We start from the raw sequence: 24,711 nt of genomic DNA, 5'->3' as shown, positions 1-24,711 counted from the left end.
TTATATAGTTATTTTGTCCAAAAAGGAAAAACAACCTATTTAATCATACAAATAAACCATGACAATATTGGCTATTTAATTTAAAAAATAAAGAAGGAAAGTAGATCATTTATATGGTAACAGTAAATGTCATAATTTTCAGCATTTCATGAATGCTTTCAGATCATTTTTAATTAAATCATAGATTAATATATTAATCTATGACCAACAGATATTGAAATACCAAATATTTAATTTGCTGCATGGTTAATGCATTATGGCATTTGTGTAATTTATCACATTCTATAAAGTTCTATTTTTTATTTTGTATAGATTTTACACATCCATATTTCTCTTTATACATTTTTAATACATTTTTATGCACTGGTTTTATGGTTAGAAGATCGTGCACTGAATGTGCAGCTTAGCTTGCACAGAAACTGCAATAAAAAATAAATAACAAATGGAAATGAACTCGAATGTACACAGCCATTAGCAACTATGCTTCTCAAGCAACGTTCCCAACTGAAAAATAATAAAGCCACACATGCATTATGTCAGCTATTGCTCCCTGGGGTAAAGGGAATAGAAAAACAGATTGTGTGATAACAGGAATCTTTGATGTCCATATGCATGTGGGTGACAGCACAGAGTGGGGTGGAATCTTGACTCATAGACAGAGTTATGCCAAAAGCCTCTCTCAGTCTTTATCACAAGCCTTTATCTTCATCATAAGGACAGAGACCACCATGAGGCACATTTATAATTAGATTGTGGAGTGTCGGGTCAAACACTATGAGTCAGCTAGATGATAATGCCACTCTGGGACTGTTAGCGTCAAGCATGGCTTACTCCAGCTTTGATAAAGTACTAATATTATGCCTTCTGTTCAGCTTTTGCCATGTCATAAAGGTCTGCACAAGCACAATGTCTTAGGAATTGCAAGTTTAAAAAAACAAACACCATAGAATTAGATGAAATATTTGTTTTTTTTATAATTTACTTAAATAGCCTATTAAATACAGAATTATTATACACAGAATTGACTATTGACAATTACATTTCTAAAGACTGGTTGGAAATTCTATTAATCACAATTATTTGTTTAAATATTTTTTTTGTATATCTTCCCAAATAGCTAATGTTTTCTTTTTTCTGTTTTTTCACTGCAGTTTATAAGGCAATATTCTCTGTACAGCTAGTTTGGAACAATATTTACTGTGAAAAGTGCTGTATAGATTATTTTGACAATTTCAAACATGGCATTCTGCAGTCCAATATTTTTGTATAGTGATCACTAAACCAAACAATGCTTTTTCTCACATAATAAAATTAATTAATTTCCATAATGTACTTATGGTAAGTAGCTGGTCACTGTTGCTATGCTAAAAATTTAAATAAAATAAAATATTGACATTGTTTATAAAATTAAATTAAAATTCATTAATTAAATTTAAATTAAAATATAAACTAAGTGTTGAATTTATAATAAAAATTTAATTATTAAGTAACATAATAAGTAGTCTGAAATGTAAATAACGTACGCTTCAGCCTGAGGAGAGTTCTACTAGGATCCAGACTTTTTAAGTATATAAATGAATGATCCTTTTGAGGTTTATGCATCTACCATTATGTCAACAGAGAGCTGAAAACATAATCAAAACAACTTATAATATTTTAAAAGTTTCTTGTAGCTTCACTACACTGACAGTACAAAATCCAATAAATTAATATTTTACATAAATAGGGCTTGTACATGAAATATAAATCCCGCACAATGAGATTTCGGCAATCATGAAGCATCATGAAGTTTGAAAAGCCTTTGTTTAGTGTATCACCAAACAAGGGAAGATCACATAGGCTATCATTGGAAAGAAACACCAAATCTATCTGTCATTCTTCTGTGAAGCAGCTTCAGCAGTGTATTTGACTCGAACACTAAGGCAACAGGAAAAGCGTAATGATGACTAATGCTCACCACTGAACAAAGGGAATTGCAGCACATGGCAGCAGCGCGGCTACAGGCCTGTAGCACAGGGGGGAGTGTATGATTAATAGAAATAAATATGAAAGTATCACATCAGCCCCGGCACCTGATCACTCTCGCCTCCACAACTGCGTTACTGCTTAGCAAACAACTACATCACTAGAACAGATACAGCCCTTGGTTCAGTACAGTGTGTGCAATACACTCCTGCTGGAGTCTGTGGCAATGACGCCAAATATCTCCTGACAGAGAGGTCAGCATTAATCCAGCTCCGCATTTTGACATGCTGTTTTTTTGCTTTGTAAAACATTTGGACTCTCTGAAAGCCTGACCTCTAATAAAGCGGTCTTTAAGTAATTCTTGCACTGCCCTACATGTTAAGGGGTTATACAATTACTTGAAGTACATCAAAAGTTTATATAAATTTATTACACAGATCTGTGGAATACTTCATTCTGATTGGTCAAATGTAGCTTTCTGCTGTCTCTTTCTTCACATTTATTTACTTACTGGCAAGTAGCCAACCACTACTGGTAAAATAAAATAAATTAAAATGTTTTTAAATAAATGTAAATACAATAAAATCACATAAAATAAAATAAAAAAAAATTCTAAGACACCATGTAATAAGAGGTAAGAAAATCAAACTACCTGAGGGGAAAATTGTTAAAATGATATCAAATTTATCTTTGAAATATTTTTAGAATTTGTCAACATTACAAATATAATACATTATAATATAATTAAATACATTTAAACAATCTTGAAAATAAAATAAAATACGTTTATGGTTCTGGTTTGTCAAATGTTGCTTTATATGGTGGAATATTTTTGTATGACTTCTAAACTGAAGGATGTCTCATGCGCTAATACACAGTCTCTTTCTTCACAAATAATAATTTATTTGCTAAATAGCCAGCCATTATTGCAAATAAATTGAACTAAAACTGTCTTGAATATTTCTAAATAAACAATTTGGTTCATTTTCTAGCCTCCAAAGGGGATATCTACAATCCAGAGTTATTAAATATATAAACATTTGTGCTAATTATGAGTTGTTTTGTTTACTGTTATGATTGTTATTATTTTAAAATGACCTGTTAGAGGATATTAACTTCTGCTCTTGTATTACCTTAAAATTAATGTGTTACATTAATCTCTCTGTGCCACTTTCAAATTGGTATATTTTGCAGAGAGATGAGGAGATAAAGTTAATCCCCTTTGCAATATTAAAGCGGCAACAGTAGTGACTTTGGATATACGTCAGTGCTATTATGGTACAGTACACCACACAACATTGATCCAGATTACATGTAATGAGGACACTGGACACATATCATTGATCCAGGCCCAGTCAGAAATCAGGCTATAGTATTTGTAATCTGGTACCTTATTGACATGCAGTCCTTCCTCGAGTTGAGCAGTGCTGTTGTTGTCGATATAGTTTTTTCTTAGAAAGGTTTCACTCATTACTAGGGCAGAGGAGGGGAAAAGTGAAGCGAAGGGCTCATGAATTATTGACGAAGACGTTGGAAAAATAGCAAAGTGACATTCCTGAGAATCCAGAGAAAATTCAAAGATGAAGTTCAAGGGTGATTAATTTTGTGACAGTGCCTTCGCACCTTGGTTGGCAATGTGTGGAACGTGTTGCAAATGGATTATTTAAAATTCACTTATTTATTTTGAAATTCGGCTGAGCAGACACATTAGCTGCGGATAATGGCAGTGATTAATCCTGGAGTAAACAGCTGAAAACGCCCTTGCGGAAAAAAAAAATCCAAATTCAACCTTCAGGAGAAAAAAAAATGAAATATAAAATGTCCTTTCTCACTCTGTGATAGTTAAAGCAAAGTAAGACAGGCTGGAGATTCATAAATAAGTAAAAGACTCTTCCAGTCTGCCAAATCCCTGTCTGCAGACTTTAGATTAGTACAATGAGCAGAAAAGCAGACAGCACAGGAGAGTCTGCCAAAGAAATAGTACTTGCTGAGTCTCATATATATATATATATATATATATATATATATATATATATATAGTAGAGATCCACTGCTATCGTATCCATTTTCAACTTGTGACACTAATGATTTGGTAATCAATGTGAAACTAGACCTTCCACTGGTAACACAACATAAATTTTAGCTGGTCTAGTGGTTCCTGGAAGAAAGCGATAATGGAAGACAGAGTCGAGCATTGGGACCATAATTCTCTTTTCTGAATGATATAAGCTGCCTTTTTCTATCTGCAGAGTTTCATAATCAACAGGAAATGATATCCTGGACAATAGTGCAAGCTGGAATGATTGCTGGCGTGTACCGTTAGGACACAGAAATATGTATCATTATCTTTGTCAGCCCTTTTTCACTGCTGATCAGTGCATGTGCGTGTGCTCTGAAGACACATGAACACATCATTCCTGTCTAAAGGTGAAGATGTGTGCAGGCCTTGTTCTAAAGGCCATATCATTCACAAATGCACTTCACAGTCCTCCCAAACTAAATCATTTCAGACACTATGTGACATATCTCATTCCCCAAAGCTTGAGAGATACGCTATACAAGTCAACCAGAAAGCCTCAAAGTAGACTGCAGAAAAGGGATTTCAAATGTGACACAAGCTACAGGAAACCACCGTTTGATTAGAAACAGAAGAGAAACACAATCACACTACTTTGTAAATGTTGAAAAAGCCTCCCGGGATGCTAAAAATGAGATTTGTACTTTCTCAAAGAAAAGGAAGAAAATCGAAGGTTTGAAGATTTGTATTCTGATCGTGCTAAATACAGTGAAGTGAAAATCTCTAGCAGGAGCGAGTAGTGGAATATATGCCTAGAAAATGAAGACAGTGTAAATCTCCATTTAAATCAAGACTGTTGTTGTACTTTTCATTGCAATATGCTGATTGATCATCACATTTGTTAGCATTTTAGACACGATTCACTTAAAAGAATAGTTCACCCAAAAATGAAAATTTACTGAAAATTGACTCACCCTTGGGCCATCCAAGATGTAGATGAGTTTGTTTCTTCATCAGAACTGATTTAAAGAAATTTAATATTACATCACTTGCTCACCAATGGATCCTCTGCAGTGAATGGGTGCCGTCAGAATGAGAGTCCAAACAGTTGTTAAAAACATCAGGTAATCAAATAATCCACTGGATTCCAGTCTATCAATTTACGCCTGCATTTTCAACTTTAAACCATTGCTTCCGGGTAAAATATGAGTCCATAGTATTGCTATCCATAATATTGCTTTCTCCAGTGAAAAAGTTGTCTCATCTGAATCAGGGGAGAAAAATGCACAGATCGAGCACTGTTTATAAGTGAAAGCAGTCAAAAACAAATATATATCAGGATTTTGATGTGAGAGGACAACAGGGGGTGGACTTTTTCACTGAAGGAAGCATTATTCTTGTATTTTGGCCAGAAGCAATGGTTTAAATTATAGATTTGTTTCTTTCAAATACTGAGCTTTTCACTTCACGAGAGGTTAACTGATGGACTGGAGTCATGTTGATTATTTGTGGATTACTGTGCTTTTATCAGCTGTTTGTCTCTCGTTCTGACGGCACCCATTCGCTGCAGAGGATCCATTGGTTAGCATGTGATATAATGCTAAATTTCTCTTAATCTGTTCTGATGAAGAAACAAACTAATCTCTTGGATGACCTGAGGGTTTGAAAACTGCTTGCAAATTTTCACTTTTGGATGAATTATTCCTTTAACATTTCATTATAAACACGATTTCTGGTTTTACTAGAACATAAACTATTTTTTCCTTCTCTGCTTGCAGGGTCCATTGCGAGATGCTCTTATATCAAGTACCACTACTCCTCGGTCACAATACCCAAGAATCTCTCTTACAACATCACCAAGACCATTCGTCAGGATGAGTGGCACTCTCTGCGTGAGTATACCTTTCATTCATAATAATAAACTGGGACCTCAACATTCCTTGCTTTAAACAACTAAAGCATTAATATCTCTAACTGCCATGCTAGCTTGACTAAGTTACATTTATAGTACGAATCAGTGTATATTTTAAGCTTTAGTGCTGAGACAAGCACTTTGTAAACCGTAGAAACAGTAATCATCCCTGACCTAGTGATCTCATTTACTCAGACATATTACTTTCTAAGGTCAAGTCAAAGCCAGATATGGAAGCGGTAGCGCAACATGTTGTAATTTCATTAATTTATTTTGGGCAAGCTCTCAGTAGACCTAAAGATGAGGTGATTTGTTGTTAGTTTGTGGAAGGAGGAAGTAGGGTACATATCTCAAAGTCAGATGTACCTCGTTGACCCACTTTTGCCTGGTTCCCACCCTCCCCCTATAAAAAGGAAATTATGAAGATGCCTATAGAGAAGTGGTGGAAAAAATGCGCGAATATAGAGATTGGAGCATTAGTGTGCAACCTGACCCACAAAAAGCTTAGCAAACCTGTAAAGCCAGATTCACACATTTTTACACATGCCTCCTCTTGAGGGTTTGTTTATTAAATATATGCTATATGTACTATTTATAAATCCATTTTGCTGGTAAAAATTATATAAAATACAATAAAGTGAGTATATATAAAATATTATTTATTTACACATTATATTGCATGCATTAAATGCATAGTAATTTTTTTTAGGCATTTACTTTAGTTCTATTTTGCATTTATCTTGCCAGATTGAGTTGGTTTACTCCAGTCTTCAGTGTTATATGATGACTTTGTGGCACCCGTTTTTTCCTGATGAACAGAAAGTTGAAAAGAATGGCATGTATTTAAAATTTTGAAACATTTAATGTGTCCTTGCTAAATAAAAGCAACTCAGAGTTTAGCTTGGAGAACAAATTTTCATTAAAAACAGGACTGAGGAAGCATGCAATACAACAAGGTTGTCTAAATATGGCTCTTTTGTGTGAAGCGCACAGCAACAGAGCTTCTCCTTTCTGGCTGACGTCCATAGTTGTGACACTGGTTTTCACTACAGTTTACAAAATTTACACTGAGTGGGGAGCGTGTAAATCTACACAAAATGCCTTCTCCTTGGAGGGTATTGGCTTGTTTGAAACCCTCTTAAGGGATGAGATTGTGGTTTGGAGCTGCTGTGTATCACAGACAGAAGAGCGAGCAGGATTCAGCATGCCCTCAAACTGTCATGTGGTCACACTCCAATGCGCTGCAGAGATCAGCCTCTGTCAGGTGACTGAAGAGACACCTCTCCTTTAACCCCAAAACCCACCAATATCTACACCTCCATCTCTCTTTTTCCTCATTTTCCAAAGCTTCAACATGGAGGGTTATGAAAGCAGAGATGCATAAATGACACTGCAAGAAAGAGACAGTTCTCAGTGCAGTCGAGTGCAACAGATGAAAGATCTCTGTGGAGCCCAACATTTCTTACGGTTTCTATTTTGTGCACAGTATCTGGTTCATGTGAACCTGTGATCCTGTAAATTTACTCTTTGATATCACAAAATGACCCCAGACCCCAGCAGTTAGAGTTTATGTCAAAAGTTAAAATCTGAGCAAATAAAATATTATATGAGCCATTTAACAGTTATGAGCCATAATATAACTAAAAAATGGCTGATGTAAAAATTCTATTCTATTTTCTCTAAATGAACTGAAAATAAAATGCTAAAAAGCAAAATCAGTTGTTTTAATTTTGAATGAATGATTGAATATACACTACAGTTCAAAAGTTTGGGGTTGGTTAATTAAATATCCAATAAAGAGACACCTAATATCAACTGATAACCAATTCTGATATATTGTGCATCTCTAGTTAAAATGCTTCTCATACACACTTGAGCTTAGATTACAACATGTTCACATAGTATTTAGAATCTCCCAGTGTGTCTGTCATTTGATCCAAGCATTCTGACCTACATTGTAAAGAAAGACATGGAAGGGTAAATTTCTCGGTTAAGGTCAGGCTGAGATGTTTAATGTTCTTATTACGGCTTACACAGCAGCTCCAACAAATCAAACAGTCCGATGATATCAGAAAAACAGATGTAAAACAGAAAAAAAGAAGATATGGCCTTTAAGGCTTTGACTCCATTGAGTGCCATATTGATTTTGGGGATGCCAAGAGAGGTCAGGAGATCAAGAACTCTCCATTAGTGGACATTGAGAAGTAAATTACTCTAGTACTGTCTGGGAAATGTGTCTGAACCTGGGTAACACTGCCAAAAAAAGGCTCAAAAAGAATCCCTAGATGTCTCAACCGGCCACTGGTGAAGGTGTGAGATCAAAGCTCGTGTTTTGTTGTGATGTCTAGAATCAACAGAACAGGTAACACTCGAGCGTCACGGCGGCTTCTGTTGTTTTTGCTTGTGTCTCGCTCGGATGAGAACCGAGACCTGACATTTCATAAAGTGTGTGAAATTGAACAAAGGGAGGTTAGAACATTTCCTGTGCTCTCATAATGCTTATCTGCTCGCGAGTGACATCAGCAAAACTTCAGAAAGCTGTGGGATATACACAACACTCATTTGTACTTGTCAGTCAACACACCAGGAAACCGACTATAACAGCAAGAAAGTCACAAAAGACGACGCAACTTCTATTATACAGAATATGAAAGCAAAGATGAGATTCCACCGAAGCCAAAATCACTTGTTTTTAGCAATGGATGGCATTTTCAGCTCAAAACTGAAAATGCTTTTGGTGTTTCGGCTTTGGATGAAGACAGCCTGGTTGAGTAACTTCAGCAGCTTAGGGATTTTGTAAGATCAAAAGGAAGCACCAAAAATGAGCAGCAGGAAGCTGTCAATGAACATGACAGGAAATAATCTGCCGTGATGCGTAAAGGTGCCCAAAGAGGCAAATTATGATCTTGGTTTCCAAATCCTCCAGATTTCGGTGCACTCAACTCAGAAACTGCTTAGTGTTTCAGAGACTCAAGCACTGGATTAAAAAAGCAAAAGAAAATAAGAAGAAAAGAAGTTCAAAGGATTTTATAAAGCTAGTCTACTATTATTAGGGTCAATTATTTAAAAATGTATTCATGTGATCAAATCAATTACATACTTAATACTGTATAATATACTTAAATTAACTGCATGCAATTATTCACATATATCAATCATATATATGATTTTAATTGCATGAGTAATGTATTAAATGAAATAGATTTTAATTACATGAGTAAATTAATGTATTCATGTAATGTTTTTAATTAAATGAGAATTAAATATCACTCAACTAATCACATATCAATCATTTTAAATTAAATTAAAATAAATTTATTCATATATTTAAAATATTTACATATCAATTTAATTAAGTTCAATTAATCACATCAATACTTTTAAATATAAAAATGAAAACACGAATCAAGATATTATTGTAATTGAGTTAATTACCAGGTAATTAATTCAAACACAATAAGTCACATAAATAATCACATAAATCAGATCGAATTGTATTTATTTGAAATAAAATTCATTAAAACAATTATCACATTTATTAAATCATATGCAGTTCAAATATTGATATTGCATTTCATTTGATCAATAATAATTTGTCAAAAATCACATATATTGGTATCATCAGCCTCAAATAAAGATTAAACAAAGACATTACATTATAATGGCAAACAAAAGTATTTTAAAACTTGACAGCTCATATTACTTTAAAGGGATAGTTCACCCAAAAAATGAAAATTCTGTCATTAATTCAAGGCCCAGAAAGGTAGAAGGACATCGTTAAAATAGTCCATGTGATATCAGTGGTTCAACCTTAATTTTATGAAGCTAAGAGAATAATTTTGTGCGCAAAGAAAACAAAAATAACAACTTTGTTCAACCATTTCTTCTGTTCTGTGTCAGTCTTCAGTGCCAGAAAGCTCTCGGATTTGGAATGACATGAGATTGTGTAATTAATGACAGAATTTTAATTTTTGGGTGAACTATCCCTTTAAAGCTACATATTTTACTGAAGCTGCTTCTTATGCAAAACGTTAGTTTGATAGCTTGATGATTGTTGTCTTGGGACCCTGCTAAAAACAGGACCTGTAATGACATACTAACATCCTAAGTGGTAATTTAGTCTTTACCCCAGAGTGGGATACGCAGAGGAAATGAATTGTTAAGAGTAATTAACTGTCACTGCTGTAATCAGACACTATTAAGGTGGGATGGAGCAATTTGTATCATCTCTGTACTTACATTTAAACTGCTTGAGCATGAACCTTCATTGTGTTTATTGTACTAAGTGGACTTTGAATGGGACCACAACACATCGTTCACTTTCTGTACACTACTGATGTAATCTCTAGATAAGACATTTCCATGTGTCTAGGCAATAATAAATGGAAATTGGAAATGGTGTCATCATGCAAACCATCTGGGCTTGACATGAACAAGCGCGCCATTACAGGAGCAGAGGGAGCAGTTGAGAAATCTCTCAACTGCGATTTGGCATTTTGACATCCATGATCATTATATTTTCTTTCAAAAGCTGAGAGACCTTTTCCTCTGTGGTAGGTGAGCCATCAATAGCCATTCTGACAGTTAGAGACTCTGATCTTTTGTTGACCTCTTTCATTCAGCAGTCAAGGAGCCGAGATACACCAAATGACACTAGATGTAATTGCATGTTGACAGAGCAGAGGCTGAAGTCAACATGAAACAGAATTTGTGACATATTTCACTTCTGTTGTGTGTTGTAAACAAGATGTTCAGTGGAGAAAATGTGGGACAGGACTTTTTGTCCATCAGGAATTAAGATTGTGAAAAGTGGTCTCTATATTACAAGAGGCCTTGAATTGCAAGAGGGTTTCAGATGTGTTTTTTTTAAGACCAGGAACATGTACACAAAAGGAAATAGGGTACATTTTGATTTCATGGTTACTTAAAAAAATCTTAATTATAAGATAATTCAATCCTAGGGTCATTGGAAATATGTACCTGTGGAGACATTTCTGTAAAATGACATTACACTGCTTTTTGCACGGTTTGCAACAAAGTGAAATGTTCGGGGAGTGGAAATTGTCAGTTTTATGTACAATTGCACATATTGTGGCAGTTGAGAATTAAATGTCTGGCGAGTGGTGCTAAAAGGTTCATGCTCACATTTAAAAATACCGTACCACCCACACTAAACCGTACTGTAATCCTAACCGATAGTGTTAACAAATGCAAACTTGAGATAAAAATGCATTTGATAAAGCAACCAAACCATTTTAGCTTACTTGTACAAGTCTTTGAGCTCTTTTATTGTGACTTTGCGCTTCGTATCGCAATTGCAATGCTGTACCAGGTGAGCTCCTGAGCAACTTTACTATGTTAGAAAAGCCATACATATGGAACTGGTTATGTGATGCAAACATCAAAATTCATTAGTTTACAAATCATGCACTATGTTGAGGTCAGGACATTGTGCAAGGATCCATCCAAGTTTTTCTTCATTGATAATCTGCTATGTACTCATAATTTGTGTGAAAAGGAATAAAAAATGTTGCCGTTTTACTGTCTCTAGTGTTAATTTGAGCTGGAAACTGCAGTGAATTGCACAGTATGTATAGGTATGTATCTAAAATCTAAGTAGAGGCACATATTTCCAGTGAGCCTGGGTTGAGATCATTTTATTTTGATTCATTTTGGTACATGACACATTATGGTAAAGGTTGTAGAATGAGAATTAGTTCCCAGTTCCCCTCCGACTGCACCATCCCCCCTGAAATTTTTTTACAATTCGCCCACTGGTTATATGGATGAAAACCGACATGTGAGAAAGCGGTAAATAAATGTGGCATTATCAGGCGCCAAACATCCCGTCGTACTATTCACATTATTCAAATCCTTATTTACAACAATAATCTTCTCTGTACCACATAACCTTGTCTGCATAAACATGTATAAAAGACCTTGGTCATTTTGGAGTTGTTTATAGAAACCTGAACAATGCAGTTTATTTTTATCACCAACAAGACAAAACTTTCTCCTAAAAATTAACATTTCAGCTGAGAAATCCACAAGCCCATTTATGGAGCTCGAGCTTGCTAATCCCTTTGCTATTAATTACAAACTGGGAATTCTTTGTCCTGGCAGTTTATAAATTGCACCATTTTGACTCGCAATTATCCTACATCCTCAAAAGACAACTGAATGGCAGAACGCGCTGCATCAACACCCCGTTTCTGGATGATTGATGGGTAATACATTCAACAGACTATAAATGAACAGGAAAATTTTAAATAAAACAAGAGCAAAGCGTAGAGCTGTAGATCGATTGACTTTACACATATGCTCACGGGGCATTTCAGATTAGCCAGAGTTCCCTGTGGGTTTGGCTGTGACCGCCACATCCAGAAGGGCTGTAATCTGTCAGACGGCCGCCTAGTGATTAGTCTGCGGATGGCCGAGCAGAAATTGCCCAGTGGCCACGAATCAGCGGCTTACTTTGATCTCAGAGCTCGGATGGAGAGAAAAGTGCCATGCTCTTGCAAGTGCTGCAGTGCAGTGCCAATATACGGCGCTGAATCAGATCAATAACATGGTTTAAAAACAGAGAATAATCTCCACACTGAAGTATAGGTAATGTGCTTGTACTGCCCAAAAATTCATCATTCAATTCATATAAAAATTATAACAAATACAGAATTTCTAACCTAATTATTAGCATTAAAGATGGCACACTTCACCATTAAACTCTCTATGCACTAAGCATGCATAATGTATTCAGTGTTTGCATGTTCCAGGCACACAAATCTACTGTCTATTTCAGTGAAAAATGTTGGCCAGATAACAGTGTTTTCAAATAAATCGAGCTCTTTTTTTTTCCCCCTTCAGTCGTACAGAGGCCACTGAATCACTCTCTGGCTGCTCTAAGCTGTAGCGTTTAGTACTTGCAGATTAAATTAGGCCATGAATTCATCACGATGGCCTTTGGCACAAAAAACGTGACGAGATAAAAACATGGTCACACTGCAGGTCGCGTCTGTTTCTCTTTTGCATAGTATGAGTAGGCTGTCAAGGTCAAGAATTTGAACTCTGCACGGTGTCTTGGTGGCCATGTGTTTCTTTAGCTTGCAACATCATGCTTTTCAACTCAAATGCAAACAAAATCTGTATCCTTGAGTTTCTCATTCTTTCAACAATACAGCCCCATGGTGGGGTTACAGTGGTGGTCTAGATAAAGAAAATGATTTTTAACCATAATATTTTAAACTAGATCTGCCATGAGATTTGAGATGATATATGCTTCTGTATAAGATCAAATCAAAATTTACAATTGTAGTTGATTGGTTTGGGTCATGGCTTATAAAGCTTTAACAAAGACTTTTTTTGAAATCCCTATGGGAAAAATGAATCAACCATTGATTAAACAATCAGAGAAATCACTGTTTCCACCGAAGCAACAACTGCCTACTACTAAGCAGCACTGTGACATTCAAATATTTAGCAATGAACTTTGAAAATATTGCATTATATAGTACATCCTTGATTATATTGTATACAAATGACTAAAAAAATGACCAATGGCGTTTTAATATGATTGCCATTCATAAGTCATTAGCTCATAAAAGCGTGTTTTTTTCTTCAGACTTGGAAATACTTTTTAAGATTTAAATGAAATGCTGTAATATTGTGATTAATCTCACAGCTGGTTTGGTTCTGGTACTCCTAGTGGAATGAAACAAATGAATGGGAAAAATAGATCCGTAACAAGTACCACTGTAAATTGGGTGATCACTGTTAAACTCTACTGGCTCTACATCTGCTGATGATGTCCTCAACTGATCCAGGAACCATCTCTGAATCCCCCTTGCTCTATAGGGCAAACTTCCTGTCCTGTAGATTAGCACACACAGGAAAACAGAGGACTGTATGAGGACATTATAACCGAGCATGAATATGCCTACTCTGTCCCACAAGAGAACAGCCTCTGGCTTTGTTGCTGTAGGTGATGGTATCCATAGAGACTCTCCTGGATTAGTTGAACTGGTGGACTGGAGCTGCGGCTCTCAGTTCATTAAGCGCTTCACTGGGAGAAATTTAATGACAAACGCTCTAATGGTCCTTCCATAACTGACGTAGTGGAAAGCAAGGGATGTATCGAGCACTTCAGAGGCCTAAGAGAATATTTTCTCCCTTGAAGTCTGACCTAAAAATAGGTGTGCACGTACACAGAGTTAATGGCTTGATTAAAATCCATTCACATCTTTCAGTGCATTTTAGCATTGTTTTCCCAAATTCTTGGCATTTTACTTTGAATTTGAGCACATGGCATTTTGGTAAAATTTGTTAGATTCGATTTTTATTTCTAAGTGAATCTCGTGAAAAAAACATTATGTGAAAAGATGAATTTTCAACTGAAATGTGAATTTCATAAGTTCTTAGTTTTTGGACTTAATGACAACCACACTCAAGATGACTTTTTTTTCCCTGTTGTGTCATTATGTTTCTTTGTTTGACATATTTTTGGAAATGCACATTTCAGTGTAGTCTCAGACATTTACATTACACTAAAATGCATGGATAAAAAGATAAATAAAAAATAAATAATTATATTTATAGTATATTTTTAAAAAGAAAGTACTTAAATAAAAAAGTCAACGTTTTAATAATAAATGTATTATAGTTATTACATTATAATATTATTATAATAAAAAAGATAAATACATTGTCATCCAATTTTTGATGTCCATGTCATGCTTCACCCCCACATCAAAATAATTTTAATTTTTATTTATTTTTTTCTGTAAAGATTAAACTTTTGTTTAGTGCTATTAATATTAGTTTTTCATGACATTGTATGACAATTAAGCAATTTTCCTTCCAAATTCTCATTATTTTAAGGCAATACATACATACATAAAAATTCTGGTGTAATAAAAATATTAAAAATTCATTTTTTTACTGTAATTACTAGAATGATCAAAAACAGTAACTATTTAATTCTTAATTGTCATAGAAATCTAATAACAATGCATAAAAAAAATGCATTTTACTGCTTTTCAGTAAAAATGCACTTTATTTTTTGTGATGAAATATGTTCTTGACAGTTCTCTTCAGCTACATCCTTCTCATTTTTGTAGCCATTCTTACTCCAAGGACCAAATACATCAAATAAACAAACAAAGGCTGAAAATACAGAACATTCAAAAGACTAAAAGAGAGCTGCTTGTTAAACAGAAAGCAGTGATTGAAAAACGTGTTTCACCAAATCAGCGTGCTTGGCAGACCATTTTCAACATAATCACTGTCGTTAATCCACCTGATACATCTCTTTGTCTGTATGGATAATCCGTCTTTTTGCTATGCATGAACATTTCTCTCTGCTTCAAAAATAGCTTCATTCTCTTCAGCTTTGCCTTGGAGGGACTGAGCAAAAAAACAACTACATTTCTCCCAGCACTAACTAGCCCTAGAATCCCATCTTTACAGATCCCTGTTGCAAACAGTTCCTTGGAAAGCCAATCCCTACTTTACATTCCGACATTAGAATTACATTTCAACCCCCATTTTGCCAGGCAAACTCACAATGGCTTACAGCGCTGCATTAAAGTAAAAGCTGTTCTCCCTGGAGCAACACTGTCTGTCACAATCAACATATTAGTATAAGCATGAGTGAGTAACTATGGGGCGCCCAGTCACCTAAATTAATAATTCAGAATTGAGCACGCCATAGAAGGGTCCAAATGGCAAAGTCAGCTAGTAAAAATGCATCTATTTGCATTTTCTCTTTAATTGCTGTTTGAATAACTCTTAAAATGATTAACTTACAAGGTGTTTATTAGATTGTGATCAAGTTAAATACACTCGTATCTGGTACTTGCTTAAAAAGTACTTGTTTATGATAACTGTATTAACATTAGGCTAATAATATCAAATAATAAGTTTGAGTGAAAAGATGAAGAAAACTGAAATGTGAATTTTATTATTTTAGTATTTGGAAATTGACAGTTGTACTCAATCTAGTATTTCTTAGTCTTGTTATTGTCACGTTTTGCCCTTTTTTGGTCATGTTTCCTGTTCCCCGATTACATCATTCTGTTCCATCTGTATTTATTAATTATCTCATTAGTTCCATTTTTTTGGTTCAGGTTTATAAGTCCTCAGTTCTCCCTCAGTCTTGGTCTGATCTCAGTTACATTTAGAGTATTCTCCACGATCCTGAGTTTGCTATTAAATGTTACTTCTTACTAAGCCTTCAGAGTCTCCAGCGTTTTCCTGTCTGACACTCCATTACAGTTATGTCACTATTTTTCTTTATGTTAGATATTTCATTTTTGGAAATCCTAAAATATCTCCAGGGTTAAATCTGTTTTTAAAATCGTGTAGTTTGGTCTTTTAAATCACGCTGTATTTATGCATATAAAGGTAAATAAAAATAAAGAAACAATTATATTTATAGTATTTTTTTAAAAAGCATATAAATATCAACTTATTAATAATAAATGTAATTACAAAATATTATTACAATTTAAGGAATTACACTGAATGTATGCATAAAAAGTAAATAAAAATAAAATGAAGAAATTATATAATTAGAGTATATTTAAAATAAATATTTTAACTAACGAACTAATTAACTAACTAAATAAATAAATTAATATATAAATGGTTATCAAATTATTTAGAGAACATTAGCAACAGCACTATCCTCATTTTAACATCTGCTGGTTATGGAGTTTAAACAGAATATTTAATGCAAACAAATCAGGGGGTTTATAGTCTAGCATCATGTCCTTAGTCACCTTGGAGCCTGGCATTGATCAAGTGTAGGTCTGACACATGAAGGTTGTGCTAAAACATGAAGACAAAGCAGGATAAATCAAGATCCATTACATGTGACACATAATAGAGCCTTCTGCCCTCCTGAGAGGACCAGACTGCTAAATAACTCCATCCCAGATGCAAAATTTATTTTGATTAATTCAGTTTAAAAACGTAAAACTTAGTTTAAGCTGAATTTTTCAGAGCTGCACGAGTTCTGTTCCTTTGTAAGAAAGCAGCATACAGATTTGAACGTTCCTGGGAAAGGCAGGACGAGAAAGCAGCGTGTGTATTGTGTGTGTGTGTATACATTGCCTGAAACTGTCTGAGCAAGAGAAGGGAGCTGGAGGCGTGCCATGTGTTTGCTCAGCAACCCCCACACTGCTTGTTCTCTTAAAGCACTGAAGAGAGAGAGAGAGAAGATATACAAACATTACTGTACTCACCAAACAACACACAGCACAGAGATGTCTGCAGGCCAATGAATACTAATGGCATTTTTATAAACATCATTAATCAACTTTAATGCTTTATTTGAAATCTTATTGCATGAACCGTGGTGCTAATAGTCACAATATATGAAGTTATTAAATATTATTCGTAATTATCCTGACTTTAACTTTATAATAACTGTCTTTCAGGAATTTGAAACTGTATTTTTACATATAAAACAATAACTAAAACATAAATAAAATTCTTCTCAAACATTATTTGGAAGAAATACTATATACTGGCAAAAGAGAAAGACATCAATATTTGTTTTTTATTTAATGAAAAATTATCTTAACTAAACAATATTATTATTAATCAGTTACCAGCATTTTCCACCATAAAGCAATTAAAATAGTTATGTTTTTGAAATCCTGCAGTTTGGTCTTTTAAACCACACTGTATTTATGTATAAAAAGGTCAATTAAAATAAAGAAATAATTTTATTTATTGTATTTAAAAAAAGAAATAGTCATCAAATTATCAATAATACATTTAATTACAAAAAATATGATTAAATTATGAAATTGTAGGCTGCTCTACGTATGCATAAAAAGTCAAAAAGAAAATGAAGTTATATAATTACAGTATATTTAAAATAAATATCTGTTTATATAAATCAATCAATCAATAAATAGTGAGCTAATTATTTCATAATAAATTATTACTGAATACATGTATTAAAAAGTTTTGCATTTATAGTATATTTATACATAGTATATAATACATACATAAAAATATAATAAACAACACTGGTCATGTAAAAAATTATATTTATAGTATATTTAAAGTAAGAGTAAAGAAAGAAAGCAAGGTCATCAAATTATTTCGTAATATCACTAAGTATTATGAGGAAACTAAAAGAATTAATTATTTTATAGTAAATACATAAATAAATAACTTGACTTGGGTTGGTAAGCAACCACTCAAAACATCTTAGAAACATTAAAAAAAAAAAAAAAGAAAGAAAAAAAAAGAGCAATCACCACATATGTTTTCTTCATAAAATAAAAATCTTATTTCAATCTCAAATCTCAAAATAGCCTTGTAAAAACACATTCAGTATTCAGCGCACCATCAGCAGGGTTCATAAAAATGCTTTTGAGCGCTGTAGTTCATTGATGCTATGAATGTAAATGTATGTAAAGCAAACAGTGCTCTCATGGCTGGCATTATCTCTAATGGCATAGCAAGAGTTCATGCACTCTCACAACTCTAGAACGTGTACTTTCTAGAAATGAGATGTGCGTTTGCACAAGAGCAGCAGTGTGTACTATAAAGGGGTTTTAATTGATAATATCAGAATTTTCATCATGACTGGTTCGCGTTCAGTTCTGCACTGAAACGCTGGGGGTAAACCATCACAGAAATAGGTGCTAATGATGCGTTTCGGCGCTGCGACGGAGGATGATTATAGTATATAAGAATATATTCTAAATTGAGCATAGATGAGGGCCATTACACTGTCATGGTAATTATGAGAATCAGCCCCAACTCTCAAAATGTGACCGTTTCACTCGCTGAACTTGACTTGACTTTCCTTCAAGAGATGGATATGGCTGGCAGAACACAGTGTTCAGGCTGTGAAGGAACTCTTTGGAGAAATTTGACACTGAGTGTGAGATATTTGATGGCAATTGTTGTGATCCTGCTGCGGCCATCTCCGCTTATTGATCATCTTCATCAATAAATGTGTCGCACTTGTCAGAGAGTCCTTCTAAATGACCCTACTGCTTTCTACCTGCATTGGCTATTAAAAACTTTTGATTTTAAATGTTTATCTATTCACAAATGTTATTTATTTTGATATTTAAGGTTCAAACTCAAGCGTTTGATGGAAGACAACTTGACAAAGTGACCAGGCCAGTGTGACATATTTCTAATAGAAAGTTTTGTTGGCTAGCTCAATCAGCCATGGTGCACATGTAAATCTTTAAATCTTTACATTAAAATCTTTTAGACATCACATTACAGTGTACAGTATGAAAAATGGAAGTTTAATTTGAAATGATTTCATTTGATTTCAAAGGATTACATGTAATATACTTAAGAAATTATGAGTTTTTAAAATAAAAATAATAAAATTTTATATATATATATATATATATATATATATATATATAGTACTCTCTTGACAGTGAATGAGAGAGACAGACAAGAGTTAGTGGTTGCCCAAGCGGTCTTCTTTTGTTGTCTTTAATTTGCATTATATTTCATTAAACATTTTGAATCACAGTAGTCATTAACACATATAAATACTCAAATCAAATCACAGTACACAAATAAAATAGATAATCATATATACAGAAATGTTGTAGATCTTCCACACATCTGGATTTGCTCATAAATATCTCAGATCAACTAACTTAGTCAAGTATTTCAGGTAAGTTAAGTTAAGTAAAACAACACAAACGACTTGGATAAACTTCTCTATGGAACAGGTATTAAAATTACACAAATTATCAATTTAAACAAATTATTAACACATTAAAGCATGTAAACTGTAGTTTGGCATTACATTTTAATAAATTTAACTAACCTTGATAATGAATGAAAGAGACAGACAAGAGTTAGTGGTTGCCCAAGCGGTCCTCTTTTGTTGTCTGAGGATGTGCTGCAGTTGTCACGGTTACTCTATTCTCTCTCAACTGCCACCAGGAAATCGGAAAATGCAGCTGGACTGTCCAGTGCAAACTCATTATAATACATTAATTTCAATTAGACTTATATCCACATGTAAATAGAAACAGTCATACATAAATACATAAAATATATACAAATAATTTAATATCTTTATGACACAAACTCTATGCAGCGGGGTGGTCACATACACACATATACATATATATATATATACATATATATATATATATATACACATATACATATATATATACACATATACATATATATATATATATATATACACATATACACAGTCCCCTCAATAAGTATTGGAACAGTAAAGACAATATTGCTCTGTTGGCTGTGGAGTCAAGACATTTCAAATATGATTAAAAGATGAATATGAGACAAAACTACAGAATGTCACATTTTATTATTGGGTGATTCAACACATACATGTTTTACCAAAAAAAGAACAGCACTTTTAGAGTTTCATCCCACTCACTGATGTGAGCATAAGTATTGGGACAGTTGAACATAAGGTAGATATAAAAGATTAAAAGCTATTATTTAGTTGCAGATCCCTTGCACACAATCACAGCAGTGAGTCTGTGACCCATAGACATCACCAGACTCTTGGTCTCATCCTTTGAAATACTTTTCCCAGCCTTTAATGCAGCCAATTCCAATTGTTGCTTGTTTTGGGGAGTTTCTGCCTTTACTCTCCTCTTCAGCTAGTGAAGTTCATGTTCAATCGGATTTAAATCTGGAGATTGACTTGGGTAATCTAAGACTTTCCATTTCTTTGCTCTTATAAATTCCTTGACTGAACTGGCAGGATGTTTTTGGTCATTGTCCTGATGCAATATGAAGCACTTCCCAATGAATCTGGTGGCATTTTCTTGAATATTGGTAGGCAAGATGGTTTTGCACCCTTCCAAATTCATTCTGCTACTGTCATCATACATTAAGTCATCAGTAAAGTTGAGAGGGCCTGTTCCAGAGACAGTCATGCATGCCCATGCCATGACACCACCTCCACCATGCTTTACAGATGAGGCTGTATGCTTGGGATCATTGCAGTTCCCTTTTTTCTCCACATTTTTGCTTTCCCATCACTTAGATAACGGTTAATCTTTGTCTCATCGGTCCATAAACACAGTTCCAAACACTCTTCTGGCTCACCTTTGCCTTTCTATTTTTGGTGCTGGTCAGAGGTTTGCATCTTGCTGTGTAGCATCTGTAATTCTGTGTCAAAGTCTCCTGAGGACAGTAGATTGTCAGAGCATCACCCCAGCTTTCTGGAAGTTGTTGGTAATTTTACAGACACGTCTTTTAGGGTTCATTTTCACAGCTTTTGTGATTTGTCTGTCATCAACTACTGTTGTTTTCTCAGCTGATCAGGTCGTTGTTGGTTGCTGGTGTCACTGGTGGTTTCCAAACTCTTGATTTCTCCATGCCCTTTGTTCTTGCTAGAGCTCTAATTGACTTCCTCTTTTCTTTTAGCATCCAAATTGTTTGCTTTTCTCTCAAAGTCAGCTCCCTCGTCTTCATCCTGATTTGTGTGTGTCATCATCGAATGCAAGATTCAGAATACAGAAGTAATTAATATAACTGATACGAAACATTCCCTGCTTTTAATATCTGAAAATTTAATGCAACAGGACACAGCTGATCACTTAGAAAGACCTGTGAGGCAACTGTTCCAATACTTATGCTCACATCAGATAGAGGGATGAAACTCTAAAAGTGCTGAACTTCTTAGCTGGTAAAACATCTATGTGTTGAATCACCCAATAATAAAATGTGACATTCTGTAGTTTTGTCTCGTATTCATTTTTTAATCATATTTGTAAATGTCTTGACTCCACAGCCAACAGAGCAATTTTGTCTTTATTGTTCCAATACTTTTGGAGGGCGCTGTGTGTGTATATATATATAAACATTAAAATATTTGTATTCAATTTTTTTGTAAAATTTTTCTTTATAAAATATAATATTGAAAAAAAAGAAAAAAATTATAACGATTTAATACGCTTCCCTATTAGACGCTTAAGCATTTCTATAAAAATTACAGACTTTCACTTTTATCGGTCAATAGGACATGAAACAATGTAAACGTTTAACCTCTCCAACTGGAAAACAGCAAGAATCACTTTGTATTCTCAAATGTGTGGTTAAAAAATAAGAAAAATAAACATCTGTCACAAATATGATGCTTGGCTTCAAGGATTCACTGACTGAGTGGACTAACAAGTCCCTGGAATGTCTAATAAAGCTTGCTTTCTTTCCCTAAAGTGAATATTAATTCCCTTCCTGCCTCATTATGACCCAACTACTCAATACTGACTCTCACTTAGTGCTTACTCCAGCAGACTTAGAAAGAAGAGGTGGTGGTTTACGTCGCCATGACTGGCTGCCACATAGAATTTCACACCATGCTCCACTGTTTACTGTCATTAGATCAAATCCCGTCGCTAGCTTGCACCTGCCGGAGACTCGCCATGGTGTTTAAAGGTTTAAACAGGGTGCAAAACACCCACTTCAACACCCTACTTAATCTGACATTAATTCTCATTAAAATTCAACAACCTTTAGCCTAGGAGCAAAGGCTGTCATAATCATATGATGCAATGAATATATAGATGAAAAGCTTTGTTAAACATGAATACTCAGAGTTGATTTACCAATATTTCAGTGTGTTGTATTTAACTAATCTGCATTGTTCAAGTGTCTGCTGTGACTTTCTTAATTTGAGAAATATCTGCTGTGACAGCTATGGAGGGAAAGTGTTTTGTTTTGAATATCAGCAAATTGCTCATTTTTTCACTATTACTGAAAATACACATAATAATGGAGAGGCATAAATAAATAAAGAAATAAATTCACAAAATTGACTAAATTGAAACACTCACATATTCTGGTCTGGAACAACGCAAACACAGACAAGCAAAGTAATGCAAAGAGTAAAACAATTCAGCGTTGGTGTGTTACTATTGCTGTTTATGAAAGATTCAGTTGAATTAATATGAAAATTGACAATTCAAGAGAATTATTTCAGAAATTGTTTGTCCTAGGGGTTGTAAAAAAATAAATAAAAATGTATTTTAAAACATTATTTTAAAAATTATAAGATTAAATTGATTTTAATCAAATAAAATAGCAGTGAAAGCAGGAAATGGAAGCTTCCGTTATAAAAATAATGGTAATTGTGACTTTTTATCTCACATTTAAGAATTTTTTTCTTGCAACAATGAGAATTCCCACAATTGCAACGTATAAACAGAATTGTGAGATATAAACTTACAAATGTGAGTATTAGAATTGTGAATAAATTCATAATTACCTTTTATTTTGTGGTAAAAAAAACAACAACTGTGAAATGTAAACGCTGAATTCAGAGAAAAAAGATGAGACCTCTGAATTGCAAGAAAGTCAGAATTTATATCCCGCAAATCTGACTTTTTTCTCAGAATTGCAAGTTTAGATCGCTGAGAAAAATTCTGAGAAATAAAAAAGTTAGAATTGTGAGATAAAAAAATTTGACTTGTGAAAAAAAAACAAAATCGGAATTGTGAGACAAAAGTCGCAATAACCTTTTTTTATTAATCCTGTGGTGGAAACAAGCGTTCCATAAGCAGCTTAAAAAAGCCTATTCAGCTTAACAACCTCCAGGCTTGGAAATATTGTCACGGTAGCTGATTTCTACCACCTTTTCCCACTTGTCAAAGGTTATTGTGTGAGACCACCTTCTGGCCCCCTGCCACTAAAAGCTTGTTACAGGAACTCACAGCAGCCACTGGGGTAAGACCGCAGCGGACTGGCTCAGTAAAGAGCTGAAAAGAGAAAGGATTTACCACAACAGTTATCCCCAAAATGCTTGTTTTTATATTTCACACCCCTCCCCACATCATCTGTCTATTGAACAGCATTGAAACAGAAATGGGTCACTAAGCGAAATGGGTCACTAAGCATTTGTCAGACAAACCCAATTTGACGTGAGCTTGTGTCTGCAAATCTGCATGCAAGCATTTTACTCAAGACAACACATTTACTAGACAAATATTATGATGCCATTTCAAAAAGAAATACGCACCTAAATCCCAGGAGACTCTTGTTGGCTGGTTTAGAAACAAACTATATTCTTCCAGAGCTGGAACTGAGCATGTGTGTTCAAACTTCAGTTCTTCAGTTCAGAAACCTAACAGACAAAACATGGCTACTGTGCAAACAAAAACACCAACAAAAGACTCTGTTTCACTTTGAAGCGATAAACATGGTGCATGTGTTGTGTATTTAGTGTTTGTCCTCTGTGCCTATTTCTACAAACACACTTGGACCACATGAGTCATCAAACCCCTTCGCTCATGCTCTTCTATTATATGTGAAGAAACCGTTTGCCCATATAGCTGGCAGAAAGCGATCTCTGGATTAGGGATTATGACTGCTTGATTTAGGCCAGAGACTCAAGATTATACACAAAGCATCCGTGCTTTGCATTGGTATAGTAGATACAGACTTGTCTGATTTTAATCAGATTAGGTTTGGTAGATGATGAGGGTTTCTGAGGCTATATAGGAGACAAGAATAAAGACATGTCTCCATAGTACAGGTTCATCCCTTCTGGTAATCAGTATATGGTCTTTATTAGACTTAAGCTTGGCGAATATGACTACGGATTTGGACAACTGAAAAAACATCCCCCCTCCCCAACAAATACAATGGAAAATCTAATCACAGATATTATTGTATGTCCTGATCAAAAGGTTAAGGTTAGGCTTGTTCGCATAGCGAAGTAAACCCCTGCTGATAGAGATGGTAACTACGCCATTTTGCTTTCATCTTTCTCCATTTACATCCATTCAAAAGTGAAGTTGCATCATTTGTGCAAGCAAAACATATAAGGTAA

The 24,711-nt window shown here is 34.4% G+C and overlaps 1 protein-coding gene across 1 annotated transcript in view; it reads left to right on the top strand.

The window, feature by feature from the left end:
* The window catches only part of LOC306858280 (transmembrane protein 178B-like), an 80,220-nt gene that overhangs the window by 34,020 nt on the left and 21,489 nt on the right, over positions 1–24,711 (top strand). The window contains exon 3 of the mRNA XM_079398726.1: positions 5,761–5,874. Coding sequence (XP_079254852.1) covers positions 5,761–5,874 — 114 coding nt within the window. The remainder of the gene's footprint in view (positions 1–5,760; positions 5,875–24,711) is intronic.

Source organism: Barbus barbus (assembly GCF_936440315.1).
Source record: "Barbus barbus genome assembly, chromosome: 39".
Lineage (NCBI taxonomy): Eukaryota > Metazoa > Chordata > Actinopteri > Cypriniformes > Cyprinidae > Barbus > Barbus barbus.
Note: the sequence above shows the minus strand (reverse complement) of the source record. Positions and strands in the feature narration are given on the sequence as shown.